The sequence below is a fragment of the Kryptolebias marmoratus genome, linkage group LG16, assembly GCF_001649575.2.
Source record: "Kryptolebias marmoratus isolate JLee-2015 linkage group LG16, ASM164957v2, whole genome shotgun sequence".
Lineage (NCBI taxonomy): Eukaryota > Metazoa > Chordata > Actinopteri > Cyprinodontiformes > Rivulidae > Kryptolebias > Kryptolebias marmoratus.
This window is the reverse complement of record NC_051445.1, coordinates 13164814-13179753: the sequence shown is the minus strand read 5'-3', so window position 1 is coordinate 13179753 and position 14940 is coordinate 13164814. Positions and strand designations below refer to the sequence as shown.

Here is a 14940-nt window from a genome sequence, read left to right as displayed (position 1 = left end):
CCCACATGTTAACAACGAATTAAACAATTGCAACGGCTGGAAAAAGTGCGGGGGATATAGGGCATACATAAGGGAAGTGGGGGACATGTCCCACACATACCCCGGTTATGCCTTTGCTTGGGGGTGCTACGGGGGTGCTATGACTTTTCCAGGGGGAGCTACAGCACCCTCTAGCGCCCCCCTGGCACCGCCAGTGGTTTCATAGCAAACACTACTTTAACATTACTTTCACATTTACTTATTTGCATGAAGTTTATTTACTAGCAGCTAGTTGTAGCACTTCCTGAGCAGTATACATTTTATCTTGCTATAACGTAAAGAATGTCTAACCTGTTATATTGTCAACAATAATTCAGCTTACTAGTGCTCGTGCACTATAGTTTCTAATAAGAACCAGTCCAAATCTCTTTTGAACTTAATAGTGAACTACAAATAGTTAAAAGAAAAGGTTTACTAGTAGGAGGGGAACGTTTAAGGGGGCTTGTTTAACCAGAGCAGAGGAGGCGTGATTATAGTGGAACGGTTTCCAACTTCCAGGATGTCAAATAAATGCTTAAATGGCTCGCCATACAGTCCTCACCTTCCTTTCTGTTTCTGATACAAGAGGAGCGAAGTTAGCTGAGAGCAGGGCACAAAAATAAAGACTTCCTGAAAAGATCAGAGTGTAGACTTTTTGGCAAATCAGGTTCTAATGTAAAATATGACAGATTACTGGATTAAGGAAATGTCTAGTATGCTATCACACATAATGTTTGAGAATTTGGAAACAGTTGCTTTTTATTTGCCAAAGTTATGGGGAGAGGAGAGAAGAGAATGGATATTTCAGCTGCCTGAAATAATCTGTTCCCCCTACATAAAATGGAAACAAATTAATTTACCTGCAAGTCCTTAACTGTGTTTAATCCTTTCATCATCAACAATAAATCCTGTGATTTTGATAACATTTGATCTTTATTTGCCAAAGTTAGGAGTGGGAAACAAAATATTTTAGCCGCACAAGACCGGAAAGTGGGGGGGCCAACGGCCCCCTGGCCCCAGTGGTTCCGGCGCCTATGCTTGGTCTTTATCATTTTCAGTGCTGTGTGTGCTTCATGCGGGCGATTCTGTGTGAGAGTTAAATTTTTTAGTGTAGGCACATTTACATAAACCAAAACATATTTCTCTCTCTCTCTTTCTTAAAGTAAATATATAAGCCAATGACAGAACTGAGAAAAATGAACTGTAATAACACATCTTGGCCTGAAGGTGGCAGCACTTTACAAATTAAACAACATGCATGCAGTCAAACCATAAACACAGGAATACTCTTATATTTATTTATAGCTTATGTTACAAACAAAAACAATATTTAAACTGGACTTGTTTTATATTTGTATCTGGAAGTTTTTGCCAGAATAAAAAAATACACTAATACACTTAGCAGCAACTCATTACAGATGACTTCTTCTACATAGATGATCAGGTTCATTCAGAATCAAAACATCATTTTTCTCTTGTTCTTTTTGACTGATATTTTTTAGAAAATGAACCAATTCATCCTTTGCTGATGTTTAACAGTTTGTCTTTTGTAACTCTCACTAACTGTAAAGAGTTTAGAAAGTTACTGTGAAGTTAATGATTGTTTGTTTTACAAAACTCAGTTACCCAGTTTGTTCAGATTGGTATACTCCATAGTTGCTCAGAATATATATATATTTTAATTTATTTTAATCACAAAAACTACTACATTTTGTTTTAGGTCTTCAAACATGGTAAATACTAAAAATAACAAAAAACATCTTTAAAAAAAGGCAATTTTATTTCTTTAAAATATTGATAAGTGTTGTAAATGACATTTTTACCATGATCATTTTTCTTCTGTAAGGTTTCATGTATCCTTATCAATCTGAAATCACCCTTTAAGACCATAACAAGTCTTAGTTTTACAATATTTAAAGTTTTTGTGCACTAAAAAAAAACAACAAATGACTTATGCCAGAAATGTTTTTGACAGAATGTCAATAAAAATCACTATCGACAAGTTCAATTAATACCCTTTTTTCCCCCCAAATGACACAAAAATAACTTGTGTTCGCTTTACGAAAGTCTGTACAGCAGCACACAGAACTAAAGATCAGTCTAATTTAACACAGACTTTTTAACTTGTCAAACAAAAACACAGAAAGAGTTTTAACTCAACCATTCCAACATCTCAGGATATGTTGAAGAAAACGTCTTTCAGCACAGTAGTTTGGCATTAAAAATCGAGCCTTTCCATCATGAAAAAATGTCTGACACAGGTAGTGTTTGAAAGTGGATAATAGAGGTGAGCTCAAGGTAAAGTAACAGCTTTACAAAACCTGGTTCTATTTCTCTGGTTTAAAAAAAAGCTAAAACAAGAATCCTTTCATGACATTACAGACTCTGCTAGAACTTACCCTCCATTTCGATCGATGATACTTTAACTATTTAATCAGACATAACGTGGCGTAAACAAAGTATTAAAATCTGACAACAGGTGCTAAGAGTACAAACATATCTCATGTCACAGTTTTCCCCTTTATCCTATATGATTTTCCCTTTGCCAAGCTGTTATTTTCTAAACACAGCAGAGTAAAAAAAAAAAAAAAACAAGCTCTCAAAAATCCATAAAACCCTTCATTTCAGTAAATTGAGAAATTTGGATTTTTAGATCCTTCAGGCTTTTAGAAATGTTTTCCACTATGTGACATTAATATTTATAAATGAAAACAATACTCGATAATGTCCTTATTAATGATTTGAGAGCTGCTCTGAGAATTTTACACCTTATTTAGCAGCGACAAAGGGCTTCTCTTAGCAGGATATTTAAATATCACTGTGTATACTGGGCTGACACTGCCAATACTTTGCTTATTGTAGTCCTCGCTCGACTCGAGCGGTCTTGCATGTTCTTCATCCTGAGGTAAACTGAAATCTTACAGAGACGATATACTGCAGCAGGAGAAAACTTTAAAAAAAAATATATATTTAAAACAACAAAATGACCAATCAAAAATAGCCCCTTTTATCCATGCCAGAGCATTTCTACTTCCTTACTTTTTAAACATTCATCGTGACCCTATCTCCCAATTAAAATGCATTTTGATTATAAAGTTTAGAACAAAAGCTACAGTCTATCATAACCATGATTAATTCTGAAACGCCCAGAGACCGGTTGTGTCATCGCATCATTGTTTTGGTAATGTGGAACAAAATTAGTAGGGATGAAAATACCCAAAGGCTTAATTATTTTGGCAAAATAATTAACTACCTCATCATAAAAATGTTTCTTGGTTAAAAAAAAAAGAAAAAGAAATTGCAGACAGGTTTAAACAACATAACTGTGAATAGTGTTTTGTTTTTTGCATGTAACTACAATGAACTCAGAAGGCTTTTGGCATTTGTAAAACAACAGTAAAACGTGAAGGCGACCCATGAAAGATCCAAACAAATACATCCGTTTTCGGCCTACGTTTAGGTTACACAAAGTGACGTTTTGATTGTCTGTTCGGCAGTAATGAAACAGCTTCAGTGGAGCCACACTTCACATGATTTGGCAGCATAGATGCAACGGTTCAGCTCAGAAGTCAAAGTGCTCTGTGCTTCTTAGTTTTGTTTTCGCTACAGCAGTCTGAACTAAATTAGTTTCAGCAGTTCGATAAAACTGTCACGTGGCTTTTTGTGTTTAAAGCCTTACTTGTAGTTATTAATCCAGCTAAGCAGTATTTGCTTTACAGTTGAGGTAGCAACAGCGCGAACAGAGGAGCTCAGAACTCACATTATTGGTCTCGGTCTCCTCCACATGATCTAAATCTAACCCTCCCAGATTGTTTGTTGATAGAATGTTATCTGTGTGTCGTGTTTTCTTTCTCTTCTTGTCTTTGCTCATCCAGAAGGCACAGATCATCACATCTGCACACAAGATGTGTTCAGTATAATCCTCACATGATGCGTCTGTCGGCTTATGATCAAAGGCTTCCATCGATTGCTTTATGCTCGGGCAACAGAGTGATTCTCTGTCTCTTTCAAATTGTTTTTGAGGTTCAGCAGAGCCAGTCTCTGGTCACTGGTGCTTTCTCCATTCTGATCCTCCTCTCCAGGTAGTCCATTTAAGTCCTGCTCTGAGCTGCTGGGCTCAGAATCGGGATAAATAACGAGGAAGCAGGCGGTGAGGAAGCCGAGAAAGGAGCCCCCCGAGGCCACAATTGGAATAACACGCACACTGTCGACTGCCTCTACCACTGATCCAAGAGCTGAGGCGACCAAAATCTGGCTGATATAAACCTGTAAATAAAGTTACAAACAAAAAACAAAAACTGTGAGCGCATGTTTACATCACCACTGCAGAATTCTGATACTTTAAACAGTCCTGGAAGTGAAAACTAAGCAAACACTGACCTGGCAGGATAATATAGCACAGTCAATACCAAAACCTCTCCGAGTTTTCTCTGGACTGTGGGTAACGTACTGAGGAACGAACAGAAGGCCAACAGTTAGAATCATAAATGCTAATGTTTCATCTCAACACAGGTTTGGGCTTTTAGTGACGCCTCAAATTTAAACAAGACATTATTACCTTTAAAAAAGGACTGAATCGAAAAAAAAGAGAGCTTAATTTAAAGATCTCTAAGTGTGAAAAACATCAGAAAAAATATTCAACACAGAATCCTTACCCTTAGACCTGAGCTCAACATTATGTCTTAACTTGGGCTTTATTGCGTGTCGTAGACGTGTGTGAGCTCACCTCTTTGATTTCATGGTACTGTCCCAGTAATGCATAGGGGCAGTAGGAGATACTCATGGAGATGATACCCATGCCACTGATCATCACCATGGCAACATAAACATTAGGGAAGATTGCCATAACTGCAGTTCCTTTCAAAAAAAAAAAAAAAAAGAGAATTTGAAAGTTGAAACTTAACGTAAACAGATCTCATATCATCTGTGCAGCGACTGTGACTCTGTGGGGGTTTAAACATTTGTGAACTCTTGTCGTTACTGTGTTTCTGCAAAAATATAATCTTAAAGAGGGTTTTTGTCAACTGCTTTGTATAGAACAGCTTAAAATCTAGCAAGCTGGTGAGTCAGTCTAGACTTAACTACACATTTCAGATTCTTGTACAGCATGCAATTCTATTAAAATCTGAATTTTTCCTTGGACTTTCCAAAACATTTTATATTTAGTTTTTATTAAACTGTTCTTAGGTTAATAATAATAATAATTTATGTCTTACAGCATGACTTACTTCCTTTTTGAGATAAAGTCACTGAGGCAACTGGGAAAATGATCCTGGCCCAAACCATCAAACTACCACTACCGTGTTTCACAGCTGGCGCTCTTGCAGTAATGTGAACTCTGGAATGCTATAATTACTCAAAGTGAAAGGAAGGTTTTGCTCATTTTCAACCAAAACTGTACCGGAACTAATTCTGAGCTGGTACTATTGGATTTTTTTTTTTTTTTTTTTCAAATTCGGTGCTAGATAAATATAATATTTTAGTCTGGTTTATTCAAGATTAATTCATGATGTAGAAACAACTAGTAACATTTGGACAAGTGTGGCAACACGATGGACTAACTTCATGTTACTCCATCATGTTACCACATCATCATGTAGGCGCTCACAAAAATGGGGGATGAGCGACTGATTCAGCGACTGATGAAATGGTGCACAATTTCTTACTAAACACTATGACAACAAAGGAAATTATTCTGGACTTTAGAAAGAAGCAGAAGACCAAACCTGCACCTGTAAATATACATGGAGCCTGTGGTGAGATGTTAAGAGGGTGAATGCCTTTAAATTTTTTGATTACTTCACCTGATCTACCAACACTGGTGGCACTGTAAAAAGCCCACAGCGTCAACACTTCCTGAGAATTCTGAGGAAAAGCAACCTCAACAGGCTGCCACTGAAAGCATTGTGACCCATGGCATCACAGTGTTGCATGCTGGGTGTTCAGCATCAGACAAAAAAGCCCTCCAACAAGTGATCGAGGCCGCACAAAAACATAAAAAATAAAAATCAATACCCTTCCCCTGCCTTCCCACCATGTAATTGCCAGTTCACGCTATCGCCATCGAGCTACAAGCATCATCAAAGACCCCACCCACCCTGCGCACCATCTGTTTCAACTCCTACCATCTGGTAGACGTTACAGAGCTCTAAAAACTCACATCTCCATTCAGGAACAGTTCTCTTCCCACAGCTACTTGCATTTTAAATTCCTTTTTACATTAATCTTAATGTAATAATAATCTAATATGCAGCTGTTCACTGACCTGCCTTTTAGTCTGCTTTTGGCTGAGCATGTTAAGATGTTTTTTTTTAAATTATCCTGGTCTCGTGAGTTGTGAGTATTTAAGATACTTTTATGTCACACAGTTTTACGTCTTAAACGTGTTTTTGCACATTTACTGTCAGTGTATCATGTGAAGCTGCGTTTTTATTTTCATTGTATGCTTAGCTTACAATGACAAATAAATCTAATCCAATATAAGGAAAAGGTAAACAGTCATCGCTGGATGCCAACAAAAGCGTAATTCTTATTTTCATCTCATATAATTAAGACAGTTACTATAACACATTTCTGCCAATGGTTTTCCTCAAATATTTCTACTTTTAAACTACTTTTTAACATAACAATGTTATGTTATGTTAAAGAACTATAACTCTATAGCACCATTGTACACAAACCAGTTCCAACATTCACCGCATTATGCTCTGCTGCTGACTGACCCACTGAGAATCCCAGAGTTCCAACGACGTAGATGACCTTGATACTCAGATCAAAACTATCCAGAGACTTCTGAAGAATGACTGGGGGAAAAAAAGAGAAAAAAAAGTGGTTTGAGACATTTTTAGAGGATGTTTAGAAAAAGAAAAAGGAGCTTGAATGTATCCCAAATGGTGTGTAATAGACTAACAAGATAAATTATAACCTGAATTTGCAAACAAAGCTTGTGTTTTACCGGAGCAGACGGCAGCTGTAGCAGCGTAGACCACCAGTCCCCAGCAGCCCATTTGGACTCCTTTGTGATAATTGCTGAGCTCTGTTGAATTGGCCGATGCCTGACAAAACCAGAATAAATTGCAGCAGTTATTATTATTGTAAGATTTATCCTTTCAAACAGACTGAATAACTGACATTTAGTTTAAAACCATAAATTACAGACTGTAGTATGCAGTGTTTATGTTTCTGTGCTCCACCACTGAGGTATTTACTTGATATACAAAATGTCAAATGATAGCAGGTGATGCTTTCATAACAGAGGCAGCAAAATGGGTATGTACCGTGGGGTCTCCATGGTAAACAACTTGGCCCATGAAGTCAGTGTAAAACACAGCTTCAGCTATAATGGAGAACCACGTAAGGAGGTGACACACACACAACCTCCAGAGCTGCTTCGGCATCTGTGACAGAGTGAAATAACTACAGTGAGTCACAACAACCACATAGGGATGAATATAAAAATTTCCACAAAAAAGGCCAATTTATTCACATGCAAGAGAACGTATTTCCCTCGAATATATGTCAAATTTATCCAGAGCAATAGTACAACAGCAGGAGGAAAAAAGGGCTTCATTGCAAAATTGAGTTCACCTTCAACATGGACAGCCAGAGCAGTTTCACAGTGGTACCCTTCTCTGGTTCCCCCTCGCTGCTGGAGCTCTCGGACGACAGGCTGCTATCGGACAGCTGTAAATCTCGCCTGCGCAGATGCCGCTGCTGGATGTCCCGCAGGTCGTTCAAACTGCGGGAAGTGGTGATCGGCCGAGGACTCGAAGCTCGTGTGCGTTGCAGTCGATTGCGTCGTGGCCTCACTCGGCCGTAATATGAAAATGTAAAGGAAGGCTACAGAGAGAGAAGAGCGCAACACCAAACTGGTTACATTCACTAAATAAACTGTGATTTAATATGTTTACAAATACACCAGATAATTTTAGAAAATAATAATTATGAAATTTGTACTTGTCTGTAGAAGGTAGGTGGGTGTGGCCGGGGTATAACGGAAGTGGTGGTTGTGCGGTTCCCATGCTTGGTCGAGGCGTGGCCTTTCATGACATTAGTATGATTAGAGGAAGGCAGGCCAGCATTGATGCCATTAGCAGCTTTGTCCTGCTGAGACAAATTAGAGGCCAAAATGAAAGCCGTGAGGCTGCAGAGTTCAACATACAGTGATTGAAACATTTATGGTTTTACCTGATGTGCATCCACTGAGTCTGAGCTGGTCTGAGGGATACAAGGCTGACCATTTGTTGGCTCCTTGGGTTCAGGCAAATCTGTTGTTGTCGGCTCTACGACCACGCTCCCGTCAGTAAAAGAGGGCAACTCGCCTAGAGGAGAGGAGGACCCGATGCTGTGGTCGGATGGCTTAAAAGCATTCTCTAGATCTCCATGAGTTTCTGGTAGAAAGTGCTGAGCTGGCAAGAAAACTAATCTGTCAAGGTCGGGGTCCAAGTCTATTGTAGCATCTGGCATAGCTAAGACCGAATCGCTTTTACTCCGCACTTTCTCCACAGCAAGGAAATCCAGTTCTCTGTCCTCAAAATGCGGTTCTTTGTCATCTCGAGATGAGGCGAAAGCGTCCTCCTCTGCAATTATGTCTAGAAAGGGTGGCGTGTTCCCCACGAGCCCTAAACACGACCGACTGGAAGACTCTCCATCTTCTGTATCTTTAAGCTTGTTGGATGAAGAACAAGGTCTCTCGGGGATGCTGAGCATGTGCAGCGTGACAGAAATAATGAAGATGACTCCTGCAAACATGAAGAGGACCTGTTCCTGTGATTTGAATGCTCTGCCGAGAGCTGTGCCAGTCCAGTCAAGGCCTCCCAACATGTACCCCAATGCTCCCCCAAGCCCTGGGAAAACAGATACAGGAGTATTATTTGCATGTGTCATAGTATTATTTAAAATAAACAATAAATTTACACAATGTTAGTAGAATAGTAGATGGGTAGATAGTAGAAGATATGCAGTGCAGCTAAAAAAACCAAAAAACAAATCCAAACCTGGCAGTGCAAGTATGAACAAGATGCGGAAAAAAACAAGCTTTGAGCTCACTCCCAAGTACAGCAGAACAGACAACTTATAGGTGTTTTATAGCTTCCTGTGCATGGGTGTGTGAATATATGCTGCATGTGGATGTCCTACCAGCAGAGATGCCATGGATATTCAGGGCCATGTCCTGCTCTTCTGTATCAGCAACATCCAGAAGGTAAGCTACGATTGGCCCCTCGGATGCATCAGCACAGAAGTCCAGCACCACCACACCCAGGACGGTGAGAACGATGCCTATTGGCTGGCTGTTTGGCCTGTCGCTGATGGAAAGCCCTAAAAAAAAAAAAAAAACGCAAACACAGTCTGGATCAAACTTTGTGGCCCGTTTGTGGAGTTTAGCGAGCTCATCTGAAACCTCCTACTTGCCTATCAGCGATCCGTTTAAAAACAGCGCCACTCCGAGCAGCACGCCCACGCACAGAGCCAAGATGAAGGGCCGCCTCCTGCCCCAACGCAGAGTGCAGCGGTCACTGGCCGAGCCAATCAGAGGCGTGAAGAGAAGACCCAGGATGGGACTGAGAAACCAAGTTAAACTGTAATATTTCTCTGGAAGACCTAAAACACACGTGGTGAAATCATTATTAACTGAGAAATTGAGATCACAGTCAAAATGAGACTAGGACAGCGGTCAGCGTCTTACTGTTGGCACATAAATCCTTAATTTTATTTGATTTATTGATATGAAACTTTGGCGTATTTATTATATATGCACTTCCAAATTATCCAAAAAGTGGACTTATTTCTAAAATTATGATTACTTTCTTTTACTGATAAAGCTAGGGCAATGTTTTCAATACTGCTCTTCGTTCAGGTGTTACTTTATCTGAAACTGTAATTTTAAAAACATATGTATTGCATTGTTTTCTTGTTATAAACCCCAAACCGCCTCGTTGCTGAAAAGTGCTATATAAATAAATTTGACTTGACTTGTTCTTAATTTTAAATACAGACGGAAAAACAAACAAAAAACAGCAGGATGTTCGACGTTTTCAGTAATAAATTATTCATCAACCAGGTTCTGTTTTAAAAAGAAAAACCTTTAAGTTATGAGATCTTCTAAGATTGACTATAATCTTGAACATTTGCCAAAATAAGCTTTTTTTCCTACTAATAATTTTTCTCCTTCACACAAGAATGTAGGGCTTTTTTTAGCCAGAAGAGGAATAAATATCATGCATATGAAGAGATAATGATAAAAATGAGTTCAATAAATCCAGTAAATAAAACTAAGACATGCACCAACAAGGCCGGACGGTGTTGAAATCATCCTTAGTTTGCTCTCTGAAGACATTTCTCAGCTCTGAATCACACTCAAATGTGCATTCCTAATTAGCACTTTAAAAAAAACAGAACAAGGCAATTTAGTGTGTACTGGATTTTTTTTCCCCCCACCACTGCTTACAAATGATAAAAATGATCAGTTGTTGCTCATGTTAAAAACATAAACCTCTGTTAGAGGGCAATATCTGTCCGTGTATTACCAAAGAAAAGAAAATGCACTTTAAGTTCTCGTTTAATGACCTCATAAATTCTGCTACGTGGTTGTATCTCAGCATGTTCACTCCTTTGCCTCGCTTCTCCTGTTTTGCCCCTTTAATGCAGCAAAAAACTGATTTTCCCACAGAGGCAAAAATAACTCACTTTCTTTCTGGTTTTCCTGTTGCAGTGATTTAGCTTTCTCAGTGGGCTTGCAGCAAAACCTAAAGCTGCTCTGTTTAAAACTGCTCAGTTATTACCTCCTCCAAGGAGGTTAGGTTTTCAATAGTGTCCATTAGTTTGAGTAGCAAGATAGTAAAACAAATTGTGTGTAATAATAATCTAGATACACAGTAAAAGGTTGCCTTCTGTTGTTGTGGCTGACAATTAATCACACTTAAAATACTAGTATATGGTTGTTTGAGTCATCTTTGATTCTCTTTTTCTTTGTAGCTAGCTATCCATGATGACAAATTAAGGAATTATAGTTTAAATGTAAATTGGGTTAAAAAGATTTAAAATTGGTCTTTATAAAGTCTGGACATTTACCAGAACAAAACATAAATTGATTCTACTTTAGAAGATGAAAGGCAGTAAGATGTTTTTGTAATCTTGATTATAACAGCAAAAAGGGGATAGCAGCAAGTACTTGTAGTACTTACTGTTTCTAATACAAAAAAGGGATAGCATGGGTGCATTGTTAGACAGATTTAAAAGAAAAACGTGGACTCCTTTCTGAATGCCAAGTAGGACTGCTTGATTGTGGCAAAAATTCTAATCCTAAATGGGGAACACTAAATATAGATTATTCAAAAAGACCCACACTAGATACCCTATCGTTTGTTCAAAAGATGCTGGCTTGAACAAAGCCTACAGTCTGGAAAAACATAAAAGCTAATGTGTCACTTGTCCAAACTAGCTTAGTAGCATCATTTAAGCACAAACATGTTAATGTTTCTGAACAGTGTCACAGACTTTGGCAACAATCAATGTGAAGGCTTCAGAAGCAAAACACAGCATTTTCCTATCCAACACCTGCTATAAATAACTCAGTTAAAAATTATTCCCTGCAAAACATAATGTCCCAACTTCTTTAGAGATATTTTAGACACATAATTCCATGTCAGGAGTCAGTTACTGACTCTAACCAACATTACATGGCTGATGGTTTACACTCTGTAAAACTATTGTCCGTGTAAATTTTAGACAGGGTGACAAAGACAAACCAGATGCCTCGAAAATCATTCAAAAACAAACTGAATGAACTAAAAAAAATATAAAGTGTACTATCTTAGTACCAAAGTGGAAAAACCATGAGCTTGAAATGTGCTGTGTTATACATTCCTGTCATACCTGAGCAGGGAAAATGGTCTTTGTTCCATTTTTACAATGTTGGCAAACCTAACCTCTAACATCCAGCAGCCCCTCGGTGGTTACAGATACAGGTTACACAGAGCAAGGGATAAAATCGCAATTAAATTCCATAATATTGCTCAGTATCACCCAACTCTTTCAACTTGCAAACTTAGGATATCAGTGGTCATCACAAATCAGTTGTTTTAATACAGGAAATGAACCAACAGCGCACTCATGGCTGAGTCTGTGCAAACAGTCCCGTTGTGGATCCTTCAAATTCCTGACACAGGACAGAAGTTCGCTGCTATAATAGCATCACTAAAAGAATAACAAAGAGCTGCAGCTTGTACCAACATGAGTTTGACCACTTTGCATTTTTTCGAAAACGATGTATAATTCAGACTGTTCTGTGTGCTTAGAGCTGTTGCACCTACCCATCTTTTTATGTTCGAGATGAAGTAAAACAGGTTCTACTCATGTCACAAGTGACATACTTCACCGCTTACCTATCTGCAGCAGCACTGGCGTGACCAGGGCGGTTTCCATGGCGTAGCAAAACTCGCGTCCAAACATCACTGCTGCATGCATTACCCAGCGATACCGGGGTATCCGAACTGCCCCCCCCTCCTCCACCTCGTTGTCGTCTTCACTGTCTTCTGCAACTTCTGTGGGCTTTCTGTTTTCAGGAGGCTCGAAAGCCTCTTTCTCCTCTGCGTTCCCTCCCATTTGAGTTTGTTTTTTAATTATTACGACTCGTTGTTTTTTATGTATGTAATGCCACAATTTTTTTGTAACCGCTGGGCCAACTTTATTCATTTATAATGAGCCAAGAGAAAAAAAAATCCATATTTTCCATCATGATCAATTACTGAGTAAGAAGAAGAAATTGTCCAAGGTCCATTAGCGACCACGGAGTTAAAAAAAATCTGAATTAAGTGGCAAGAATCACTAATTTAATGAGAAAAAAAAATTGTGGTCATTGTGCTTATGCAAAATACATCAGCATAGCTCAGAAGCCCAACTGTAGAGTGTTGTGGCTTCTCATAGTTTTTTGCATTCAAGTTCTAAACTAACAGAGAGCAGAAAACAGCTGTGCAGCTCCGAAAACATTTAGTAGGGAGAAAAAGCGTGGAGCAAAAGAGATGGAATGGGTGGCTGATAAGGTTATTTTGGTTTCCAGCAGCTCTGTTCGCAGCAAACCAAAGCAAATACTTGAACAGGTCTGCCTGCGTGTGAATTCACTTGATCAGAATCATCAAAAGTCTATGCATGTGCACACTAGTGCGGTTCAAGTAAGTTAGGATTAAAACCTCTAGAAATTCCTTGACAAAGGGCTGCTGCCGTTGTCACTCAGCAACCTGCAAAAAAAATAGATGTCAGTTAGTGAGATAATAAACTAAGATTAAAATAAACCACGAGTAAGCTACATCCTTAGCTTGAATGCCCTGTCAAATAAAACCTACAAAAGTATGTTTTTATATTACAGATGCTGACAAATATGTCCCTCTAAGTGTGTGGTTTTTTTTGTAGCGATGATGGAGAGAGGGTCAAACACTAGAAGGCTCCCATGTGGTTAAGTATTTTCATGCATCTGGCTTCCATAATAGGAATGAAAACCTGCCCGGAATTTAGCAAAACACTCCCTGCTTTGAAATACAGTAAATATACTAATAAGCAGTTTAAAGGGGCTAAATTGTAAAAAGAACAAAATACAGTAAATATACTAAGAAGCAGTTTAATGGGGCTAAATTGTAAAACGAATGAATACACAAAGGATCAAGCTGTTTTCCCAAGGAGCTGTTTAACTCAGTTAACATAAACTTGAAGCCACAAACCTGTCTTGAGGCACAAATCAAAGTTAAGTAATAAACCATTATTTCAAAAATGTGGCTTTTGCATAAGTGTCGACTGTTTAAGTCGACAAATCTATGCAGCAAATGGTACCGTGATTGGATTTTGACAGTACAGTTGATATCAAGTTCCTTTTTCTCTCTAGTCTTTAACCATTCCCTTTTTATTTCATGTTAATGTTTAATCGCTTGGAGACACATGTGTAACAGTCTTGTGCAATTTTCTGCTGCTTGCATATACAGAGTCTGCTGTACAGAATGAACACTCAGAATACAAAGTCATATGTAAAATGTTGTAACCATTAAATGAAAAATGGAGCCTTCTTTCACAAAGATTGAAAGCCTCCTTTTTCGAAGTATGCGAGTGTTTTTTTTTCGCAACTTGTCTTGGCACGTTTTGCTCAGAGAGCGCTTTGAAATTCCCCCTTCCAGTCTACCTTACAATACAAAAACTAGTCATTTTCCAGTCATTTTCACAAGTCAGGTTGACATGTACCACTACATACGTATATTTACCTCTATTTACAATAACGTTACTTTGAGGTCTGACCTGCTCATGTTACCTTACCTCCTCGGTGAGCTACTGAGGCAGGCTAATATTTGCTCTTAACACTGGAAAAAGTCACTTGAAATAAACCCAAAACATGTATATAAAACTTACCTATGGGAATGCTCTTCTTTGGCAAAGTGCAATTATTTCCACACGCTGTTCTACCAGCAAAATCCGTCAGTTTGAAGCTGGAAATGCGGCTAACACTGGCCAGCTAATTCCGATCGCCAGGTTCACGAGCTACACTCATCTAGTCCATTGGTTTCCACAGTAACAATGAGGGGCGTGGCCAGAAGACGACGAATATGACGTAATCACACCACTTCCTGGTGGTCTGCACCTATTTCGCAACCATTACGACTGGGAAGAACTTGCGTTAATAACATGTAAAATAACGAGATTATTTATTATTTATCAACCAGTTGGAAGAGGCAAATACTATTTCACATTAAAATATTAATATTTTGATTGTTGGATCTATTTTACATACATTTTGCCAAACTAGGTATTAATATTGGCCTCATTTGGTAGAATTCTGTCCAATCTACATAAAAACATGTAGAAAATGTTTGAATTGCTTGCGCCATTTTTTCCCCTCACATTTTTTAAATATAGTTTTAGTAAGACTTTTCCCCCACCAATCTA

General features: G+C 38.5%; 1 protein-coding gene across 3 annotated transcripts; it reads right to left on the bottom strand.

Annotated features, from left to right (window-relative positions):
* Nucleotides 1-1295: 1295 nt before the first annotated feature.
* Nucleotides 1296-14558, bottom strand: LOC108241149 (solute carrier family 45 member 4). Of its 3 annotated transcripts, none has more exons than XM_017425115.3 (13): nt 14407-14558; nt 12402-13253; nt 9430-9618; nt 9157-9336; nt 8206-8864; nt 7975-8124; nt 7606-7857; nt 7296-7415; nt 6974-7073; nt 6741-6821; nt 4745-4875; nt 4399-4467; nt 1296-4284 (listed from the first exon to the last, which is right to left on the bottom strand). In XM_017425115.3, exons 2-13 carry the CDS (start codon nt 12709-12711, stop codon nt 3991-3993), a joined length of 2535 nt encoding a protein of 844 aa, XP_017280604.1. In that variant the 5' UTR covers nt 12712-13253; nt 14407-14558; the 3' UTR covers nt 1296-3990. The 3 variants fall into 3 exon arrangements, 2 of the variants coding, with proteins under 2 accessions (XP_017280604.1, XP_017280606.1); XM_017425117.3 differs by having other exon boundaries at nt 7975-8121; XR_005234221.1 differs by lacking the exon at nt 1296-4284 and having other exon boundaries at nt 6715-6821.
* Nucleotides 14559-14940: the final 382 nt, after the last annotated feature.